The sequence below is a fragment of the Falco naumanni genome, chromosome 6, assembly GCF_017639655.2.
Source record: "Falco naumanni isolate bFalNau1 chromosome 6, bFalNau1.pat, whole genome shotgun sequence".
Lineage (NCBI taxonomy): Eukaryota > Metazoa > Chordata > Aves > Falconiformes > Falconidae > Falco > Falco naumanni.
Window position 1 is genome coordinate 32,754,001 of NC_054059.1, and position 21,861 is coordinate 32,775,861.

Consider the following 21,861-nt stretch of genomic DNA (forward strand, 5'->3'; position numbering starts at 1 on the left):
ACAAAACTCTTCAAAATTAAAAAAATAAACCTTAATCACTTTGAATTTCATCTGACAGGTATGGCACAGGTCTCACCATATTACCAAAAAAATGTGAGTTGCTTTGTAACTCTCACTGCAGACTGACTCTTAAAACGTGGCTGTGCTAAGGCCAGCAACACAGAGAGGAGCAAAACTCATTGCTGAGTTGCATGGAGCTAATTAAATCAGATTAACCTTTTCTCTATGAGGAGATGTAAGGCACAGAGAAAGCAGCAGCAAGGAGGTAACAGACTTGTCTCACCAGGATGGCTAGATCAGCATGTCTGTGTGGGCAGATGGTTTAGGTTTGCAGATATATCCTGCAGCAGAGCACCACAAACCTAAAACTTTATTGCATCTTTCTGTTTCTTTCTTTTCCTCTTTCTGTTTGTTTGGAAGGAAATACAATTGTCCTAGTAATTTTTTTGTTTTTCTCTAGGGTTCAGCCTAAGCTGACTCCATGCTCTTCTCACATGGCACAAGCATACTGGAGCAATCAGCCCAAAATCCATCAGTGTCTCAAAAAAGCAGCTACATTCAAATTTATGCAGGTAGCACGGTCACTCAAAACATAGCCACATCTAAGCATATCCCATATGCTTCTGTTTTGTTTTAACCCACGTTAGATTTCTCACAAGCTTTAGGGTTTCAGCAAGGATATAAGTAAAATGATTTTTTTAAAGCCCTATAAAATTGTTAAACCAGAGAAAGTTTTGTGCACATGAGATGGCAGCACTAACGTCAGCATAGTATTCCTCAGCATAAGCCTGTGCAGCTGATCCAGATTTGAGGAGATGAAGAACTACACAGACAAAGTCAGTCTGAGTTACATTCTGCAAGGGAGTGAAATTGCACATTGCCTGTGGGATCTTGCACAAAACAGCAGAGCCCAATCTCGCATCCTTTCTCAAAGACTGTCACACTGACAGCTCTAAAGAGGTGCTCTCAGCATTAGCAAACCACCAGATGCACAGAGACTGTGATGTTAAAAACCATCATCATTCACAAGTATAGCGGTTGGGTATATTGTCTATACTTGGGAAAACTTTTAATCTTGTTTCTTACATCTTCCACACCTAAAACTACAGGTAACAACTATGTTTTCCAGTTGTTTAGCTAGGGAAGCCTATAGGGTCATGATTAAAGCAGAGTAACAAGGAGTCAGAAGGATCCACTTATATTGCTAGTTTATCTATGACCTTGGGTGGTCATCCAGCACTGCCGCCTCAGTTTACCCATCTACAAGTAAACAACTCTGATACCTAATGGCTTCAGAAGGCTGCTGCTCTTTAGCGAGGTTAAGTAATGCTGTATGCAGAGAGAGTGTCCCAGCAGGAGGCCCTGCAGATTTGAGAAATGGCTCAGGTTAGCATTTCCCACCACCCCTGAGAAAGTGGCAGGTGAAGGCCCTGAGCACACTGGGCTACAGCTTCTAAGTGCTTGTAGAGTTCCTCTGTCTCCCTGCAAGTCCAGGGCAGAGCAAGAGATCTAAGTAACCACAAAGTCAAGGCTTCAGGTTTAGGACACTACGGCTTCTGTGCCAGTGAACTAGACCATGCCTGTGCCTACTCCCTAGCCCCAGAATTCCGGTGGCCACTGCTATACCCTTCAATACCTTAGGCTCCCGCACAACATGGTGGCATCTAAGCTGAACTTAGGGCAGATTGTTCCCTTAAAAAAAACCAACAACCAGCCAACCACAACATCATCTTACTCACTGTCCTGCAACAGGACCAAGGCCCATCATCCAAGACAGAGTTAGTTTACTAGAATACCTTGTACTCTTGCACTGTTTGTTTGATCCCCTTTCAGGGGGATCTCTCATTCCACCAGCATGTGAGGCAGGGGGGAAAGTGACCAAGGAGGTATAAAGAGGCAGCATATGTAGGTTCTGTACCTATCTGTGACAGATCTTCTAGGATCTGCCAGTTCATTTTTCCCCTCCCAGAAATAAATTGATTCTTGCTCTGCCTGACACGGAGCATCTCTACAAACCCTTCCTTTTGTAATTCTTCCCTTTGGCATAAACATGTCGCTGATCCCAAGGAAACAGTCTGAATTATTATATTCATGAAAGTACAACTCCTGCTGCTACTAAATGTTGGATTTTATTTATTTTTCAGTAAAATGAATACAGTCTTTTCTCTTTCCTTTACCCCCAGGAATTTAGGATATTTAAATTGATGTATAAGAGACCAAGTTATGTCCCCGTTTAAGGGTATGAGATCTAATCTCCAGAGCTAGTACGTAAGGTCCATATTGAGTTTCAACAACACACCACAGTAACCCATAGAACAGAGGCAAAAAAAAAAATAAATCTCAGTTTGAGAAAGTTGCACAAATCACGGAAGTAGAGGACATTTCACATACAAACATGTCTCAACACAGCATGCTAAAAATCTGCACGGAAATAAAGCTAAAGTAGCAGCCCAACAAGTCACTAGAAGTTCATGGTTGAAGGATTAAATTCCATTCCTTAGGCAGAATGTAGTTGCTTACCATGCTGAAGAGAAAAAGATACAGGAGACTGAACTGGGGTTAGTCCCAGACAGTGAAATGAATTCTTCAGCCATAAGAGCTCTCTCTCCCTTTCCCAGGGTAACATGCCACTGAAATTCCTTACTGACATGGAGAGCAGAACACTGGTACTAGAGAAGCAACCACCACATAGATTTCTGCTGTGTTCATAGATTTCTCATACAATAAACTGGTTCATTAAATCATGCTTCACGAGTGATACAAGGCATAAAGCTGAAAGGGTAACAGACAAGCACTCAAATACTAAAGAGAAAAGGGATGGAGAACATAAGATCTACATGAATTAAATAATTTGAGCCTTGAGACACAGAAAAATGGGAGTTCGGTTGAACTACTAGTCCTTCACTTTGAGGTTACCAATGAGATGATTACACTATCCTGCTGCAGACGTTTAAAAAACCAAAACATAACTCCCACACCTCACAGAGCCAGAAAGAAACAGCTCAAACCGTGCGTACCCTCTCTCTGCCCAAAGACACTGGAGAGCAGTGCAGTGAAGCAGGCGGAAGGCAAGAGAACAAGATAAGCAAGGGGCACCGAATCATAGGTGACACGGCCGGACTCCATTAGCTACTTTTCTGAGCAGCTCTTCATATTCCGAGCTGTGCCCTTGCCCCTGCTCTGGGCAAGCTACTGAAAGGGGAACCAGGTATGATCACAGAGTGCTTAAAGCTTCAGAAGCCAGAGGAAAGAGGGGCTTTTGCCCCGCAGCCATCCTAATCCTTCTATCAGGGAAGAATAAGGCAGGGCAGAGCAGGCAGTTTACATATAACGGATTTTGTGCAAGTTAACCCCTGTGGTGCCATCAGCCAGGCAGTTAGTGCTGCTGGAGGGAGAAGTTGCTGCTGTCAACAGTATGAGAATAGGCTGTGGGTTTCTCCTCATATTCCAGAGACCAGTGGCTGTTCTAGTGCAGCTGGAAGTATATGGGGCTGCTTTATTTAACAAAAGGCACACCAATGGAAAGGAGGAAGCCTAGCAGATAGGGTATTCGCCCAGTATTCAGGAGACTTGTGCAGCTTCATTCACCATGGCAGGTTTCCACCTGAATTCAGGAGAGTCACAACTTCTCTGCCCACCCAATAAAAAGGGTGCAGCAGCACATTACCTGCCAGCAGCAACAACACCCAACACAAACACCCTGAAAGGTGGCAATGAGACTAAATTCCCTCTTGGTGGGAAGAAAGAGTATTATTGCCCACTGGTTAAAGGATCACATGTGGAAGAAGCTTCCTAAGCAAGCCTTGGCTGTGAGCCACAGAGAGCTCACACCCCACAGCAGAGGGAAGCCTGGGGCCACCCCACCCCACCCCCACAGTGCTTTGAAATTCTACACGGAAGAGCACCATGTAGGTGCCAAGAGGTTTTATGGTTACACATTTGGGCTGCACATAGGTGTGCTTGCGGGGGGGTGGGGGTGGGCTTCCTGCAAAAGGGCTTCAGACAGTTCCTTGGGAGAGCTGCTTATCTAGTAGCTGCCACAGCTCCATATCCCCTCTGCCTAGGGATGCTGGGGGCCATCCTTCCAGCTCTGCATGGAACTAACCCCCCCAAAAAACCCACACCACCAAAAAACACCCACAGCAATATGCATACACTGGAGCTTCTAAGGAGCCAGTATCTGACTTTTACTCCCCAACATATTTGCCATACAACCACAAATGCTATTATTGCATTTAACAGATGAGAAATTCAGTTGTGAAGCATAGTCCCAGCTCCCAGTAAAGCAGCTTGTTTTAAGTGAGCTATAGAACTTGGGTCCATCTGAATCCCTTCCCTGATCAAGCCCTTGACTTTTTGCTTCTTTACACAGCAACTTGCTCTTATCACTACACCAAGTAGTATAAAGCAACTGATTCAGCTTACTCAAGCTTTAAAGCATTTCTTTCAAAGCACATGCCTGTCTGGGGTTTGGGAAGCTAGCTAACAGTGTGCTAACACTGTGTTTAGGTGTTTCTGGACTCGCATACACAAATGAAAGCAGTAAGTATGGGAGTGACTAGCTGAAGACTCAAACAGACTTGTGGCAGAAGCCAAAACTTGAACCATGGCTTCCTAAATCATTACATCATTGTCAGAACATGTTTTCCTCTGGATATAGGTGCATAACATTTACTGAAGACTTTGAGATTTAAAATAAAGAGTAAACCAATGTACTAAAAGAGAAAATTAATTGGGGCAGAAAAATGTAAGTCAGTTTTCTTAATTTTTTTAGTATTAATAGCAAGTTGTTGCTACTTTACATCACCAAAGCAGTAGAGTTTTAATATACTAACCATGTCACTGAACACAGACTATAGAAATGCAGATCTCTTTTTTTTACTATCACTGACCACATATAACGAGGCTACTTGTAGCACTGGCTTACCACCATTTATTTGAAAAGGAAATAACTTTCTGTAGTACACTTTGGTTATTGTGCCTATTTTCCTATAAAAACAAATTACACCAGACTTCTCTTTTTCCTTATAGTTTTATCATTCACCTGTCGAAATTGCCAAAGACATTAAGCATAAACAAAGAAGACTGATCTGCTTTCAGCTTATGTTAACAGGGATATAAAAATAACATCCCAAATACCAGGGAGAAAAGCATGTGGTCATAAAATATCCACTTAAAAGGCAAAGAGGTGTTGATGCAACACTTGAAGAGGATTTATTTTTTTTTTTAATAGAATATATATTTATAACCAGGAAGGCAGTTCCTGAATTTTAGTATAAGCAGACACCTCTGAGGTGGAGAGAATGTTACTGTCATGTTTTCAAAAGATTTTACTGATATTCAAATGGATTTTGTGTATCATGCTGTTAGAAAATCTGACAAGAAGCTTTATATAAATCCTAGTCCAAACATGGAAGGGAATCTCCTTGATTTTTCCCCCATAACAAAACAGTAAAAGACCATCTTATCTACTAACACTTTCCATTTTGCAAAATGGCACTAAGCTGAGCTATTCAATTTACCTGGGCATCATCTTGCTTTTCAATAACTCTTGAATCCCCATAATCAGATAAAGAATCTCGAGATACTGACTAATCTTATGGAAAGAAATTAAGGTGCCTTAGACAAGATTGTAAGTACCAGATATCTATTCTTAAGTGATCTTGTCCTTGAGTCTTAGTTTGAAGAAAGGAATCAGAAACCCAGGAAGCCACAACTGAGACTGAGTTAACAGTACTGGAATAGGCTGCCCAACCTCATGCTTGGTTCTCAGAGCAGCCACTAGTTGCTAGGGTTTTCCCTTGCATGCTGTAAGAGGGGAGAAGGTGGCTCAGGCTACCCAAGGCAGCCTATGCCGTGCTGGCAGAGCACTGCTGCGGCAAATTAAGATTGCCATTCACTTATCTGGAGAAAACACTGTAACAGTCTTATTTCTTGGCAGACATGTAGCATGATACAAGACACTGGGAAGGCATCATACCACTTACAATACCCATACTTGTGTTCTCTTCAGTGCAAAATCCTAGCAGCATATTATAGGTATGTCCTTTGATTTCTCAATAGATTGTGTCCACAGACTGAGGAATAACTAGTGCTCAACCCACGGGGTTAATGTAGGGAAAAGCACTAAGCACAAAGTCCTGACTTGTAAGCCTGACAGCAGACTTTACGTGTTCTGCATTATTTATCTTTTTTTATTCCCATGCTGGCATATTTACATCTCATTGATGAATATCACAGCTCCACAGCTTTAGTCTTCACTTACCACAGAGGTAACCAAAATAAGACTCCTTTATCACAGTAGCCTCCTCTATTGAAAAACAGTCTTGATGCACAGCTAGGGACCTGACATGCCCCTCATCACGAGGCCCACACAGATTTTCCCAGAAATAACAGTGAAAGACATCTACTACAGAAATGCTTAGCAGGCAACTGGAAGACAGATGAGGCTTACAAATTTGAACTTGTAATTATAGCACAAACTGTTTAGTGAGATCTCTGTACAGGTATTGTAGCAACAGAGCTACCACCTTTTAGATACCATGCTTTTTCACAATGTGCAAATAGTCACAAAATAGTTTCTTGCTCAAGTTAACCTTCACAGAAATTCCCTGTAGTATAATTCTATTTAATATAAAGTTAAAAAACAGACACCCATTATTGTATCTTTAGCCCTAAGGGATAGTGATTCATGCTAAACAATAGCTTTCCTTCAAACAGGAAAATACAATATTGAATCTAAACTGGTTTCACATCACTGCTCAGATGCAAAGAAGAAATGGAGAAATTTTCCTCCCATTAAAAAAAAAAAACAACAACCCAATAATCTGACAGGGGCTCATAAGCATCATGTTCTCTAGTAAGTAAAAATCTTTAACACTTCATGGATAGAATCCATGTATTGTTACTACTGTGAGTCTTCACTAAAAGCTTTTTTTCGTTTAGGCTGACAGCTTACTCAGCTAAGCAGTCACTGATGTTACCTGTGAAAGATTTCCCCCACCTAGAGAAGGCAACTTGACAATGCAAAGCCACAACATCTGCAAGATCCAGTCTGCAGTGTTCCTGTCAATAGCCACTACAGGATCAAGCATGTTTGACCCTGTCTTGCTTCAAAAAACACTTTCTTCTACTACGTTAAGCTCCCTGAAATCTTTCATTCATACTGAAACTTTAAACAGGCTCAAAGTGATTTACAATTGACTTCACACCTGTTGCCATCTTCTTCCCCTTACTCCCCCAAAAAAGCTTCCAACTGCCAAGTGACTAGACAGAAGTTCTGGACTTGCTAGCTGAGCAGACTAGGTCAGATGTAAATCCACAAAAGACTAAGAGTTTAACACTGTAGAGGAATATAAGACAGCAACACACTAATTTACGTTAAAGACAAAGATACATCCATACTGGTTAGCTGACCCTTTTCCTCAGTAGAGGCTGTCAATATATTTTCCCAGTAGATACTTTCAAGATGTCTTTTAAGTCTAGGTAGGCTGTGCTTGCTTAGGCCACCTCACTGCAGCTTTGTGAAACTAAATAGTTCCTGTTTAGTCTCTGTCAAAAGTCAGCATATTCACCTACAAGGAGAAGAGAGTCATACAGAAGTGTTATGTTACAACAGCAGCATACTTGGTATTCCAGTAGTAATTTAAGATTGACACCAACCTCTGCTAGTTGTTTTCCTTCCTAACAAGCACTGCTCCAGATGATGCTTGCCCACGCTGAACTGGTTCCACACTATGATCTGGTGAGACATTTCAGCTTTTAGTTTTCTTTACAGCACATGCTAGGACTAGGAATCTGTTATCTGCCACAGCTCATGAAGGCACATGCTATAATTGCTGAGCAAAGATTCAGGAGTGAATTGAGAAGTGCCTGTTTTCTTACCAAGTCTGTGTTTCCCAGGATTGCATCTCTTTGGACAAAGAAAGCCTGAAGGCTGTTGTGTAGTGCTGCAGATCACCACACTGCAGTGGAAATACAGCTACAAGACAAGAATATTCATATTATGTGTAGAGAAGTCTTATTTGGCAAACATGATATGTGTACTGACCCCAAAGGGGGTGACCTGAACACTGCTAAGTGGCTAGTCTTCGTTTACTACTCTTACAGTGTTATGCCTTCAAGGGGGTGGCTAGTTACCCCAGGCAGCACCTGGCCAGCTGAAACTTTACACAGTGTTTGCTGCATGCTGTGCTCCAGGCTTGAGCATCAGGACTGCCAACAGCATGTGGCAGATCATGGAGACATCTCACCTGCTCTTGTAACAGAGTTGTGCCTTGTACAAAGGTGAACATCCTCACTTCAAATCTCTTTAGGTGCTGAGGAAGTTTACCTCTGAGGCTATAATTAACTTCATGGAAGACAGTTCTGTAGGAATCTTCACTGTTTTCACATCTTTTTGGGAAAGTGAAAAAAAAAATATATTTAATCTAAACCTTCATCACTTCAACTAGATCTTTAAACAAAGCAAGAAAATGAAATACAGAGGAGCTTTTCTCAGTTTTCCTTGGACCGTAAGGGTGTGGCTAGAGCCTCCCTCAGTGATGAGGTGTGCATTTGGCCACAGTCAGGGTTGCTTCTTGTTCTTCCTTTCCAGCTGGAAGCTGTTAGCTAGAAGCATTGCTGGCCAGCCCCATGATCTGCTGCCACCAGAAGGCATAGCCACTGTGCTGACACTGACATGAACTCCACAGCCTAGCAGCAAGTGCCCACCAGGACAGAACAGTGCATCCAAGCCAACTTCTGTCCTCTTCCCCTTTTCTCTCAGCTAAGGTGAGGGGCCTTGTGCTGGGCAGTTACCAAATACAGCCAGGAAGTCCTCCTTACCCATTTACAAGGATGGGCCATTGTGGAAGGCTGTCCTGGCTTTGGGAGTTCGCAGCCCAGCAGTTGTTCAGGTTTAGTTCCAGTCTTACATCTTTAGGCTGGAGCAGTTCAACTTCAAAATACAGTGCCTCCCTCAGGTATTTTACCACAGGATATTCCGTTTCCTGGTAGGGCTCTGAATAGGATTTCTCTAGAAGAGAGTATCGATGTTAAAGTTTCCTTTTTACAGAGTAAGTATTCACAAACTTTCTGCTTCACTCATCTTTCCACCACCAATTACTCTGGCACAGTTATACTAAAACCTGAGGGAGTGTATGAATGACAACAAATGTTGATAGGATGGCAGGAAAGTAAGAACTGGCAAGGAAAGCAAATATCTGAACTGTATCCATTGGCTCTGAGGATCCATAAGTGAGATGCTCCTGAAAAAAAAAACCATTGGACTAAGATACTCATTCAAAATCTGTCTCTATAAGAAATACCGGGGGGATGGGAAGTAAAAAACTTCATCAGGCCGCTCCAGTCAGAGTGGGTATTTGGTCCAGGCTTCAGTTAACCCTTTCTGCTAGCTCAGTTAACATTTTACAGCAGTATGGCACGTAGCTTCCTTCTGACACAGGTTATGATTATTTCAGTCAGTACTAACTCTGCTTAGCAACAATTAGGGAGCTGACAGAGAGAAGCTGACATTACATCCACTACACAAAACATTTAGCATGCCCAGACCAAGCAAGAAAACGTGTGTCAGTGATGCTAAGTCCGATCCACTACAGATAGTTGACCATTTATGTTGGGTTCTGTAACACAAAACCTCTGTTAGAAGCCTTGAAGAGGTTTCCACTTCATCCCTGGATGTGTCATCTGGACACAACCTATTTAGGTGGCCCTGCCTGAGCACAAGGCATAGACAAGATCACCTTCAGAGGTGCCTTCCAGTCTCAACTGTTCAGTAGTTCTATGGAGTCTAATCATAAGTGTTACCTTTGAAAAGCTTCATTGAAAGAGCAAGAGAGCCAAACCCTGGCTTAATACTGGGTGGTGGGTTCTTCTTAGATTCGTACTGGACATCAACAGTCTGCTTGATTGCATACCAGCATACAAATTTCAGTCTGAGGGAAAAGGTTTAGCATTAGATTTTTCAGAACCAAAATACCTTGGACAGCCTTCTAGGGCATGACACTTACCGGTATACTGGTGTACCATTGTCAGGTCTGAAATAGAGGACATCGTTTTCATATGTCATGGTTGTGCTATTGAACTGAAAGATACACATAATTACAAACAAGACTGTTACATTAGAGTTTACTTTGGTTTTGGCACAATATCCACATCTCTTCACTTGACTGGTAGATTGCAATGAGCAAAGTATGCTCAGGAATAGCTCTGCACTTGCTGAACTAAAGCTGGCAACTACACCATAGTCAAGAAGAAACAGTTTATTAGCTAACACCACCTTGAATATGACAAGATGACATAACACCCCAAAAAGGGAGAACACTGGGCCAGAGATAGAGATCAGTTGTTTCTGTTGACAAGATCAATGTCTAGCATGAGATGAAACACTTGCAGAAGCAAGCTGCATTCGTGATAACCTAATTTGAGCATGACCTGATCCTTTACTGTTTTGTCCCTGCAGCTTATGTATTGTGTAAACACAGGACCCACTCTGGTCTTGGGCCAAGTAGTCATTAGCAACACTAATCAGCTTCTGCAAGGCATACGAGTATATCTCAAAAGCATAAACTCACATTTGATTCCATTACTATGCAATTCAGAGGTGTTAAACTGAAGGCTAGTTTCAGAAAGCACTTCTGACCTTGAAAACCATTTTTACCAAACAAGAACTTCTGCCCAACTGAATTTAGTATCTTCATAAAAAGAGTGTGGATCTATTACTTAACAAAAAGTCATCTGTGACCTTCTTGCAGCTTCTGCTCAACTCTGAGCCTCTGCCAGTTCTAGTAATAACTCTGCCCCAACACAGAGTAAACTTTTTTTTCTTGTGACTAAGCCCTTACCTTTCTACTTGTTCCACAAGTGTTCACATTGAACTTGAAGGTTGCAGTCTTCTCTGTCACTAGGCTGGGTTTGCACCGTCTGTCCCTCAAGACAAGCAGGCTAGTGTCCAGGTCTGCAACTCCTGCCACTTTTACTGCGGTAATAACCACAGTACCATTGGGCAGGCACTCTGAAAAACACATTTTCATGCAAGTCAGGACACAAACTCCTTCATTTTGGAGCCTAGCACAACAAAGAGGTTCTGCATAGATTAGCTGGCAATTTCTTTGGCAGCTCACAAGGGCTAAGCTTTGAGCAAGACTCTTTTCAGTACTAACACCTGATTTTCTTCAGGCCAACTGCCAGTAAAGTGTGCACTACATGGATGAAGCTGGTGATTTCCCTTACCTTTCTCTTCCTAGGAATTCTCACCCTCTCCCAAAAGGATTTTCCTAGCCAAGATATTCAGTACGTTCAATATTGATGAGTAGCTTTAGAATAGCCAATTTACATGCCAATGCTCCCCATACCCCACCAAAAAAACCCCAAACACCACCAAACCATTTAATGTCAAAGACAGCTACAAAAACCCTTTTAAAAAATCTTCATGATTTTGGAGGTGTGAGGAGAACTAGTTTTCCACCTCCTTCCCCCCCTCCAGTACTAGACAGGATAGCCACTACAATCTGTAATTGGACTTGCCTTCTAGTATATTACTTTGTATGAAATCTGACAGGCAAACAGAGTATCACACAAGTATAAACTCTAGAAACATTTCAGATTGCCTGGGCTTGTGTGACTTAATTATGCAACTCATTGCATTAACAGCTAATCCCCAACACATTACGTATTAGCTCTGAAGGTGAAAATCTGCAGGAAAATGAGAAGTGCTTCCTATTAGCCAAGGTGATGCCATCCTTCAAGGTTAAGTGGAGTGAAGTCTTTATTCCAGAGGTATGAAAATCCTAGAGATGACAATCACAGGTTAAACAAGAGAATAAAGACATACCGTTCAACTAAAGTATTCAAAATCAAAGAGGGCAGGTTATACAAGCCAAAGGTAATAGTGCTTGATCAAAGTCAAATCCACAGGAGATTTTTTTTAATTTCAAAGCTCACACAATGAACTTTTCCAGTCTTAATGGCACCTGTATGTGCAAAACAAGACAGCTTATCCTTAAAGTGCTTGCAGAAAGATATTTTTTTTCCTACTTCTGCCAACATTAACCAAGGGAAATTAAAGTGTTCTTCCAAGGGCAGAAAACAGTCCTCCATTAACCCTTTGAAGCCTATCTCAAAGGGAAGTTTCATTTCACCTTCAATGACATCATGTATCATGTTGCCATTTCACAGCTAGAGCATGCTTTTCAGTTGCTACATGCTGGCATCCTTACCTCATAGTTCACATGGGAAGAAAGGAAAGGGACAGAGATTGCCAAGTGAGTGCCATTGTCCCTCAAGCTGTAGTTGTACTTCTGCACAGTCTCTGGGGTCAGGTGCCAGTCAGAGATGAAGGGTAGCCAGTTTTGGTCCACATTCCCATGAGTGATAATGAGGTGAAGGTTCCTCCCATCACAAAAGCCTCTTGCACTAGGCAATACTGTAATACAGTCAAGAGTCAGCCAGCACGCTAGCTGCCATCAGAGTTTAATCCCAGAGTTTGACAGTATCCCTGACTGAAATCAGCCCAGTTAACAGACGAGTTCACAGCCAAGCTGGTACAGTTTTGCCCATATTCTACTAGTTTACCTGCATCTTTAACAGCTGACACTGTTTTGACTGGGACAGCGAAGGTCTCACTTGTTGGATGGGTTACAAATTCAAGTGTGACATTCATGTTGTATGCTCTCATGTCAGCTTTCATGTACTAGGAAAATCATATTTAGAAATTAAAATCACTAAATGATATAATCATTTTTATACCATTGTATGCTGCTGTGTCATAGTACACACCTCTTTCTTAATGCTTGGCGCATCAAATTGGACTTGAATTACATAGGCTTTGCTTCCATTTGCATATTTGATCTCGTGTGTTAGGTATCCATGCTGAACAGCTTCAGGTACAGCAACAGTTGCCCCCTCAATGGTTAAGTTGACAAGCTCCACATCTGGGAGGAACGTTCCCACTGTCACATTTATTAGCCTCACACTCAGATTTGAGTCTGAAAAGGAACACAGTAACATTAACTGAATGTTTAATTTACTGAAGGTTTTGGTACTGCTAATAGATACTTACTGGTGGCTATAGCAAGTTCTACTTGTTCAAATGGTGTTTCTATTTTCTTGATGATAGTATGTTTGGTTAGTCCCCATTTGTTATCTTCCCACTGATGTTCCAAAAACAGGTTGATGACGTATTTTGCACCATGCTGTCCGCTGCTCACAGAAGTCTAAGATTTCAAATCAACACCCTTTAGTATAATATGGTTTTACATTAAAGTTGTGTTGTAACATCTCAAGGTCAGCTAGAACTACAGCTCCAGACAACCGTCCTTCTCTGCTCAGGAATTATGAACTCCTAAGTGGCACTTGCTGTATCCCTATGAGTTTAGATTATAACAGATTACTCAGAAAACCTCCTTTGGAAAATTCTCCCCCACTCCCAAGTTCCAAAGCAGGAGGGGACTGTTTCAGTAGTGAAAGGGCTCCTCCTGCAACTTTCTTTGGAGTTCAGTTGTTACAACATTTGTACAAGATTCATTTCACTCCTAGCAACTAGATTTAGATGTATAGCCTCAGCGTCTCCCAATATCATACAGTCTGGTAGACAAATGGGTCATTACCATTCTCTTAAGTGGTCTGTGTAAAATACACTAGAACCCATTTATGCTTTACAGTGCAGTTAGGGCTGTCTCCAAGGACTATGACATCAGGACTAAAATGCAAAAGCTCTGTGTTAACCTGAGGAATAGTTCTGTGTAGGATTCTGTCCATTTGTGCTTGAAATAAAAGAAATTATTCACAAAGTGGTGCTTACAAGAGCTGTCTTTGGTCAGGGCTTTTGAAATTTGTAATACACACCTTTCCTCCCCCTCACTCCCACCCTTCACTTGAAGAGAACAGGATGAAGAATTATTCCTCCCCAGAAAAAAAAAAACAAAAACAAAAAACCCCACAAAGTCTGTTGCTTGGCACCTAACATGAGTCACTAACCTTGTAATAGCCACCTTCTGCACCTATTGGTATCTTCATTGTAATTTCATTTAAGCCGTTCAATAACACATATTTCCTGGAATCCATTTCTTTGGCAGAGAGTTTGTGTAGATTCACACCAGCTTCAACAAGCACATCTTTAAAGCTAGTTGCTCCAGCAGAGAGTGGTTGAACATATTTTGGAACAGTCCAGATTATCGTTTTGTTAGTGTAGTCCACACCATCTTAGGAACAAGATATGAGAGCTGTCAGCTCATTACTCTAGTTGCAAGTCAGTCTCTGTACATTGAAAGCATTGGAGCAAGGTACTGCATTTCTCACCTACAGGACATGCCACAGCAGTATCCACCATCAGAATCATCCATCGCTGTTTGTAAAACATACTTGATCTCACTGCAGAAAAGGTAATTCCCTGATCCTGTAGGAAGAAATCTTGTTAGACCCACACAGCCTGGTACCTTGATAGGGTGGAATAAGAGTACCAACCTCTACCAGCTGAACTTGCACAGCAGTGTATGGTATTCGCAGCAGAATCCTGGTGTCTGTGGTGTTGAGTCCATAACCTGCACTCCAAGCATCACTTACAAGCAGAGCCTTTTTTTCTTCTGGCTGATGGAATACTATTTGCCATATTGAAGCTTCTCCTGCTTTTGCCTACCCAGAGAAGTTTATCAACAGTTTAAACATGTTGTTCAAAATAACAGATTAACTCTATTCAACAATGTATTTTACTGAACAGCCCAGCATTTTGTTGCCATATTCTAAATACTGCTAGTGAGATGCCCCTCCAGCTTTCCCCCCTCACACATACAGAAAGCTTTCCCATATGAAGAGCATCAGAGACCAACTGCATTGCAAATGCAGGGTCCAAGAAGAAAAGCCTATCTACAGTTCACTTCTGGACCGTGGGGTCTTACAGGCAGTTTTTGTTGCACAGTCTCTTGCCTGGGGAATACTTGATTCCTAGGCTCTTTAAGAAATCAGTTTCCATTTCTTTCTTGGATACATGGCCTACAGCTGCCTGGATCTCTAATGTATAAAATCCATGTACTAAACCCACTTGGTACAGAAGTTCTGCTCTTCCTGCTTAAGTGCATTTGGAAAGGACATTTTGTACTGTGTTGACATAGACTAGAAGGATGGTTGTGCCAGAAATAGCACTAGATTTTTACTAGGAAGAAAAAACTTGTAGTTTTACCTCTGGAAAGGCATGAGTCCAGTCCTCAGGTTCATCTTGAGTGAAGTCTTTTACAGTCTGTGGAACCTCCTTCCTGACAGAAACCTGAAAGAAAAAAGCCTGTGTAAGGGGTTTGCTGATAGCACTTGTTTCCTTGTCTTCAACACCCTATAAGTCTTTTTCAAAAGAAACTAGCATTTCTTAGAGGGAGGTTTCCTTCTGCCAAGTGAAAAATTATGGCATAAGATGCCATCATGCATTGTGTATTATCTGTTGTCCACTTTATTTCAGTTTCTGTCTATCTTCCCATTTCTACTTCCAGTTAAGGCCAGGAATTTGTTCCTGACTCTCAAGAGGAATCCTTCCCACCCTCTCCCCCTGCCCCTCCCCCCCCCCCCCCCCCCCATTTCTCCCCAGAAAATTCAGTAGGGAAAGTTCCTTTGGGAAGTATTCATTTCTTTTATCTCACATAAGATTTGTTGAGGCAGCATTCAGTGAGTTCAATCCATTAGCTTAACCTTTTGAATACCATTTCACAACTTTATTGGCTATTAATGCTTGCAAGTAGACTTTCAAAGCATAATATAAATGCATCACTAAACTCAAGATGGATTGCTCATGGCAGGGCATTCAAACTGTTTCCAATACACATTCCTAGCATCTAATCAGCTTCAAAAAGAGCATCTTCCAGTACTCACCTCCTTACTGTACTTTAAGTACGTTCCCATAAGTACTTCCAGTACTTACCTCCATGTAGTTACTTTCACATACTAGCTCTCTCTGACTCCATGGACCATAATAGCAACTTGCACTTTTCAGATGAGTTGTAGCATTTTTCATATCAGGAGTAGAAGATGCTTTGATTTGTATAGTTACTGTGAACACATCTTTCTGCATGGACACAGTGAACACTTGCCCGTTAGGCTAATTTTCCCTAGTTAGGCACCACCTGTCCTTGTGACCTAAAAGTAAATTACAGCATCCACCCACTAAGCTCTGCACAGAATAAACCCATACTGAAGCATTACTGCTTTCTGCTTGATTGACTATGTAGGCTATATGCATCTAGGTATACAGCTACATAGCAACATAAATTCTGGGGAGCAGCTTCAACCTTTTACATACCCCCAGAACCGGACAAAAAAATGCTTTTTACGATATAGCTAATCTTATGTTTTATGACATAGTAGCAGTGAGCAAGCAACACAAGCAGCCAAAGCTTGTGAGTTTTTACCCTAAAAAGTTTCAAACACTAAATATTAGAGCAGAGTGTAACACAGTTGCCAGAAAAAATTCCCTATTCTTATCCAAGAGAAAACAGTTGCCCTTCAAGGGCTCATGTGGTATGGTTCTTCATATGTTCATCTGCAGGCCATTCAAATATCAATATCACAGAATAGTCTCAGACCTCTGGATACATTTGAGGATAATTAAATAATTTTCTGCACATAGATGTTCAAGACACTGCAGCACCTCAGTTAATATCTATCAATAATTTGGTAATGTTTCACATAATGCTTGTATACAACAGCACCATAATAAAAAATGCCTATAATAGACTTACCTCTAAGTGAGAATGGCAGCTTAGTGCAGAAGCACGAAATTCAATGGTACTCCAATTGCTGTAAGTTACTGTATAGCCACACTGCGATGCCACAGCCTCATCTAGCTCCCAGGCTATTCCAGATTGATCTATGGGCAATTAATGAAAAGCTGTATTAATGAGTTCACCTCCTGCTCTGCAAACTTCCCAAGCAACCTGCCCTTGCCCCAGGGTTCAGCTGACCCTGCCCTAATAGGGCCTAACTGCATACCTTGGGCTCAGACATAAGAAAATTGCAAAGTGGCAAAAAAAGAGCTGTGATATCTATAGGAAGTAAGAAAGGTAGAATTAGACAGACTGGGACAGAAAACACTAGCAGCTCAAGGACTGAAGATAAAAAAAATATTACCAATATAGAAAGATTTAATCCTTTCTAAATTAAAAAAGATTAATTTTTCTATATTAATAAATCATTAAATCCTAAATGGGCAAAACCCCCAGTAAGCACAGAAGTTAAGTCAGTGTCAAAGTCATCAGGACTGACAGATGATGATAACCTAGCAATACCAGGAGTCTGATCTGTGGCTGTCACAGGCCCATATTTCTCTTTGATGCCTGCCCAACCAATGAAGTCTCTTTAAGGGTCTTACCAGGATGACAAAGACAATAAAGCTTAGCTTGGATTTTTTTTTTAGGCTACAAAAAGGTCTTTGTAGTTTTGGGCTTTAGTTTGGTTCCCCCCCCCCAAAAAAAAAAATAAAAAAAATTGCTCTATACATTCAAGCTGTACATATCTGAGTTGCAGAGTGCCTTTCTTTGTGTATGGATGAAAATGCCTGACCAAAGAACATATATTAATTTTTTCCACAAGTTTAACATTCTAGGAAGGCGATGTTATGGATAGCATGGACTATAGTTCAACAGCTAATTAGCATGGAGAGCAGGTTCAAGCCTGAGTTTACATTTTATGCATATGATTTTACACCTGATAATGTTTATAGCCCAGAAGTTCTCACTCTGCCCTTCCAGGGCACTCTGTGGTGCTTTTCACTCAAATGCACCTCTTGTTGACTACCAGCCCATAACCAGAAGGCCCAGCTAGTTTTCCCTTAAGATTCATTAAGAATTTATAAGCCTCCATCAAATCCCTTTGTTGTAAGCAAAGAGGGTGGAAAGCCACTAGTGCAAAATCAGTAGTGTAGTGCCAGCTTCAGGTAGTGAATTTTCAGAATAGTATGTGCTGTTACTGGAAAGCATTTTTACCAGGAGGCAAATCTACCAGCATTAACATGCCTAGAAATTACCAGCTGCATTTCCATTTGAGTCCTAAGGTAGCCATGATTAGACTTGATATCACCAAGTTATCACATAACTTGTCTGCGGGATACTTTATACAGAAATAAAGGTAGCATTTGGCTTTATTAACAACAAAGTCCAACCTACTAAGCTCTATAATCTTAGAACAGTGCAGGGAATTCAAGCATAGGAAGACCTCAGAGAATTTTAAACATTTCACCATGTGTAATTCCCTCTCCAAGTTCTTCTATACCAACTTACCAACAACAGAAAAAGATAAGTATTTGTCCTCAAAGTATTCTGTGCTCAGTGTTATACGCAAAAGGCTCCCCAGGCACTCTGAACTCATGGGTCCTGTGTTGAATGTATTGAAAAGCTAGTAAGAGGAGGATTAAAGGTAACACACAAACAAATCTGTTACTTCCCAGATTGCTTTATAAAGTCAGTGTTGTGATAGTTGTATTCCAACATCTCTGGTCAGGAGGTGTTAGAGGGTTTTATTTTAAAAAACAGCGATATTTCCAGGAGAAAAGCCAGACCTGATATTAGCATACTTGGGTGATCAGCTGGCAATGCTACCTGCAACAGCCAATCATGGAAACAGGATTTTGGAACAGGGTCAAAAAAGTGCAGTAAATTGGCTGCCCCAATCTGAACAACTTTGATGGAATAAAACAGAACAAGGAAGTCTCCTCACCCTCCTAAGGAAAAAACCCACCCTTAAACCATGCCCCACCCCCCCCCCCCCCCCCCCCCAAACAAAAACAAAACAAACACACACCAACCCCACACCGAACACCTAACTAACAAAAGTCCACAAACTTCAAAACAAACAGACAAACCCATACACACTTATTCTCAAAAGAAGCCACAATCCAAACCTGGGTGGGAGCAGGCACATCAGCTACCCATCAGCCTACCCTATTCACTTGCCCAAGTACCAGAAGGCAGTGGCTTATGGTAGGAAATGACCACGCAGGAGCAAAGATAAAGGCTTGAGAAGCTCAAGTCCCAAGCTATCATCACAGTGTAAACCAGGCTGTGGCTGCCAAACCTCCAAACTGCTGAACAGAATAAACTGTTCTAGATGTAGGAGTAGAGACCAGAGAAGACTTTTCGTTTGACATGCATTTCAAATAAATGGGGATTTGTTGTTTCAAAGAGAAGTTTTCATAGCATAAGTAAGCTAATGCCAACTAGACCTTTTACAATAATGACGTATTCCAAGGGCTTGGAGGATCATCTTTCCTAGAGATTTCAGCACTGAACCCTTAAGTTCACCAAAGGTGCAACTCCCACATCAAAGATGTTCATACTAGGGCGCAGCTCACAGGTGCTGACAAACATGACCTTATTCTGCCCATAGTCTAAGCTACCAATCTGATTCAGTACAGAAGCTATACAATTGCTCCAAGCTGGATTAAACCTCCTCAAGTATCTTTTTACTTTGACCTTTGGTAAATGCTATCATGTTTATATAGCACCTGCAGCAGGTAGGTCAGATAGTCTTAGAACCAGATCTCTGTATCTGCTGATCTAGGACCACCTCTGTTTTGTAAGGACAAAGTTGAAGTAGACAAGAGTGTTGGTTATGAAAACTGTTTCTTTTCAGGCAAAGTACTGATATCTTTATATTCTTTAAAAACCTTACATAATTTTATTGTCAATAACAATAACTATGTTAAAGAAAACAAGAACAACAATTAAGTCCTTCTTAAATCATCTGTGCTTGTTACCAGAACGAGGCAAGGTAGAAAGGTTTGCTTTATATAATGGTACATAAACCTAAAAAGTGACCACAAGCAGTTATCAACAGACACCTGCATGCTTGGAGCTTCTCAGAAAAATATGCAAGTAACAGCTGCCACAACAGCTTCGTACTCCTCTGAAATGCACACACAAGCACACATAACACCTATGAAAAAAAGCTTAAAAACTGTTATGTTGAAAGCAGTTTACAGAAGCATTACCTGGTCTCTCCCAAGTCCATATTTCAGAGATTAATATCCCTATTAGCAACAACCTGTAAGAGAAAACAGGGATTAGCAGCATCTTCAACTGTGATAACAGCTTGCTAATAAACTTCTGTGCTCAGAAAGTTCTGGTCTTGGTATTAAACTAGTCTTCAGTTTAGAGCTACAGATCCACACCCAGAAATTACAAAATGAGATTTCCTTAGTCACCATTAGAAAAGCAGGGAAGGTAAACCAGAAAAATTTAAATATCTAAACCTTAGACCTTAGGTAAGACCATTTATATTTAGCGGCCATGAAACTCTCACCTCTGTACTAGACTCAGCTCCATTGCACATTTAGCTCAGCCTGTGAGTGTGAGTTTGGTTTTTTTTTCTCTCCTTTATAGTCACACAGAAACAAAAACCTCCTTCATCAGCCTTACACAGAAGCAAAACCTTTCTGACTTCTCAGAGTCTTGGGGTAAATAGAAAGACTGCCACCTTTATACTGATGAAACTCATTTTCAGCTGTTTACCCTTCTAACTATGAACTTATAATTCATGTCACCTGTTCATTTGATTTACTGATTAAATCTGCTCCTACTGAGGCCCCTAGGTTCCTCCATTTTGATAGTTGCCAGCTCCTAACTATTGGGTTGTCAGGGGACAGTAGAATAGCTGGTGCTGTGCTGGTAAAGCATGTGGCAATTTTTTGGTTTGGAGTTACACTTCTTTACCCCTTCTGGTGGTTTGACCATGGCCAAGCAGCTCTGTCCCTGTTCTCAGCTGGACAAGGGAAAGAAAGGTCGTGGGTTGGGGTAAGGGCAGGGAGAGATCACTCTGCAATTACTGTCATGGGCAAACTGACTCGACTTGGGGGAAAAAAAATTAATTTATTACCAATTAAATCAGAGTAGGATAATGAGAAATGAAACCTAAACCTTAAATCACCATTCAGCCACTCCTCCCTTCTTCCTGGGCTAGACTTCACTCCTGACTTTCCCCGCCTCCTCCCCACTCCCGTCCCCAGCAGCGCAGGGCGGGCCCGGGGCTGGGTCAGTCCCTGCCGCGCTGTCCCTGCCGCCCCTGCCCCTCCGGGGGAGGCTCCTCACAGCCCGCCCTGCCCCAGCGCGGGGCCCTGCCAGGGCAGGGGGCCCTCCACGGGCTGCCCCAGCCTGGGGCCCTGCCGGGCTGCGGTTCCCCACGCCCGGCCCCGCCGTGGGTCCCCCCGCGGGGCGCAGCCCCTCAGGCCCGGCCGGCCCCGGCGCGGGTCCCCGCGGGGGCACCGGCCCTGCCCGCAGCCCGGCCCCGGCCCGGGCTCCTCTCCCCGCGGGGCCGCGGGCCCTGCCCGGAGCTGCTCCAGCGCGGGCTGCCCGCGGGTCACAGCCTCCCTCGGGCACCCCCTGCCCCGGCGTGGGGCCCTGCCGGGCTGCGGGGGGGGAGCTGCCCCCCGGGGGCTCCGTGGGTGGGGAGGGACAACCTGCCTCACCATGGGCTTCACCGTGGGCAGCTCTGTTCTCTGCTCTAGTGCCTGGAGCCCCTTCTCCACTGCCTTGGGGTCTGCAGAGTTGATTCTCTCATACATTCTCACTCCTATCTTCTTCAGCTGCAGTTTGGAGGGTTTTTTCCCCCTTTCTTAAATAGGTTTATCCCAGAGGCACCACCACTGTCACTGATGGGGCTCAGCCTGGGCCAGCGGTGGGTCTTTCTTAGAGCCAGCTGGCGCTGGCTCCATTGGACATAGGAAAAACTTATGTCAGCTTCTCACAGAAGCCACCCCGTAGTCACCCAATACCAAACCTTGCAACACAAGCCCAAAACACCTATACCCTCTGTGGAGGACTTTGCATAGCTTTCCCTGGACAGCTGAAGTCTGCCAGAGGCAAACGTGTAAAATGCAGTTTTAAGGCAACT

General features: G+C 42.5%; 1 protein-coding gene across 1 annotated transcript; it reads right to left on the reverse strand.

The window, feature by feature from the left end:
* Positions 1-7,554: 7,554 nt before the first annotated feature.
* On the reverse strand, positions 7,555-21,532 carry LOC121090096. Its single transcript, XM_040598183.1, has 20 exons — positions 21,437-21,532; positions 18,255-18,369; positions 16,719-16,846; positions 15,902-16,045; positions 15,176-15,259; positions 14,464-14,631; positions 14,299-14,395; positions 13,978-14,201; positions 13,061-13,214; positions 12,778-12,986; positions 12,574-12,691; positions 12,219-12,424; positions 11,672-11,789; positions 10,845-11,014; positions 10,011-10,084; positions 9,808-9,935; positions 8,827-9,016; positions 8,253-8,394; positions 7,885-7,981; positions 7,555-7,574 (listed from the first exon to the last, which is right to left on the reverse strand). Exons 1-20 carry the CDS (start codon positions 21,530-21,532, stop codon positions 7,555-7,557), a joined length of 2,682 nt encoding a protein of 893 aa, XP_040454117.1.
* Between the last annotated feature and the right edge of the window lie 329 nt (positions 21,533-21,861).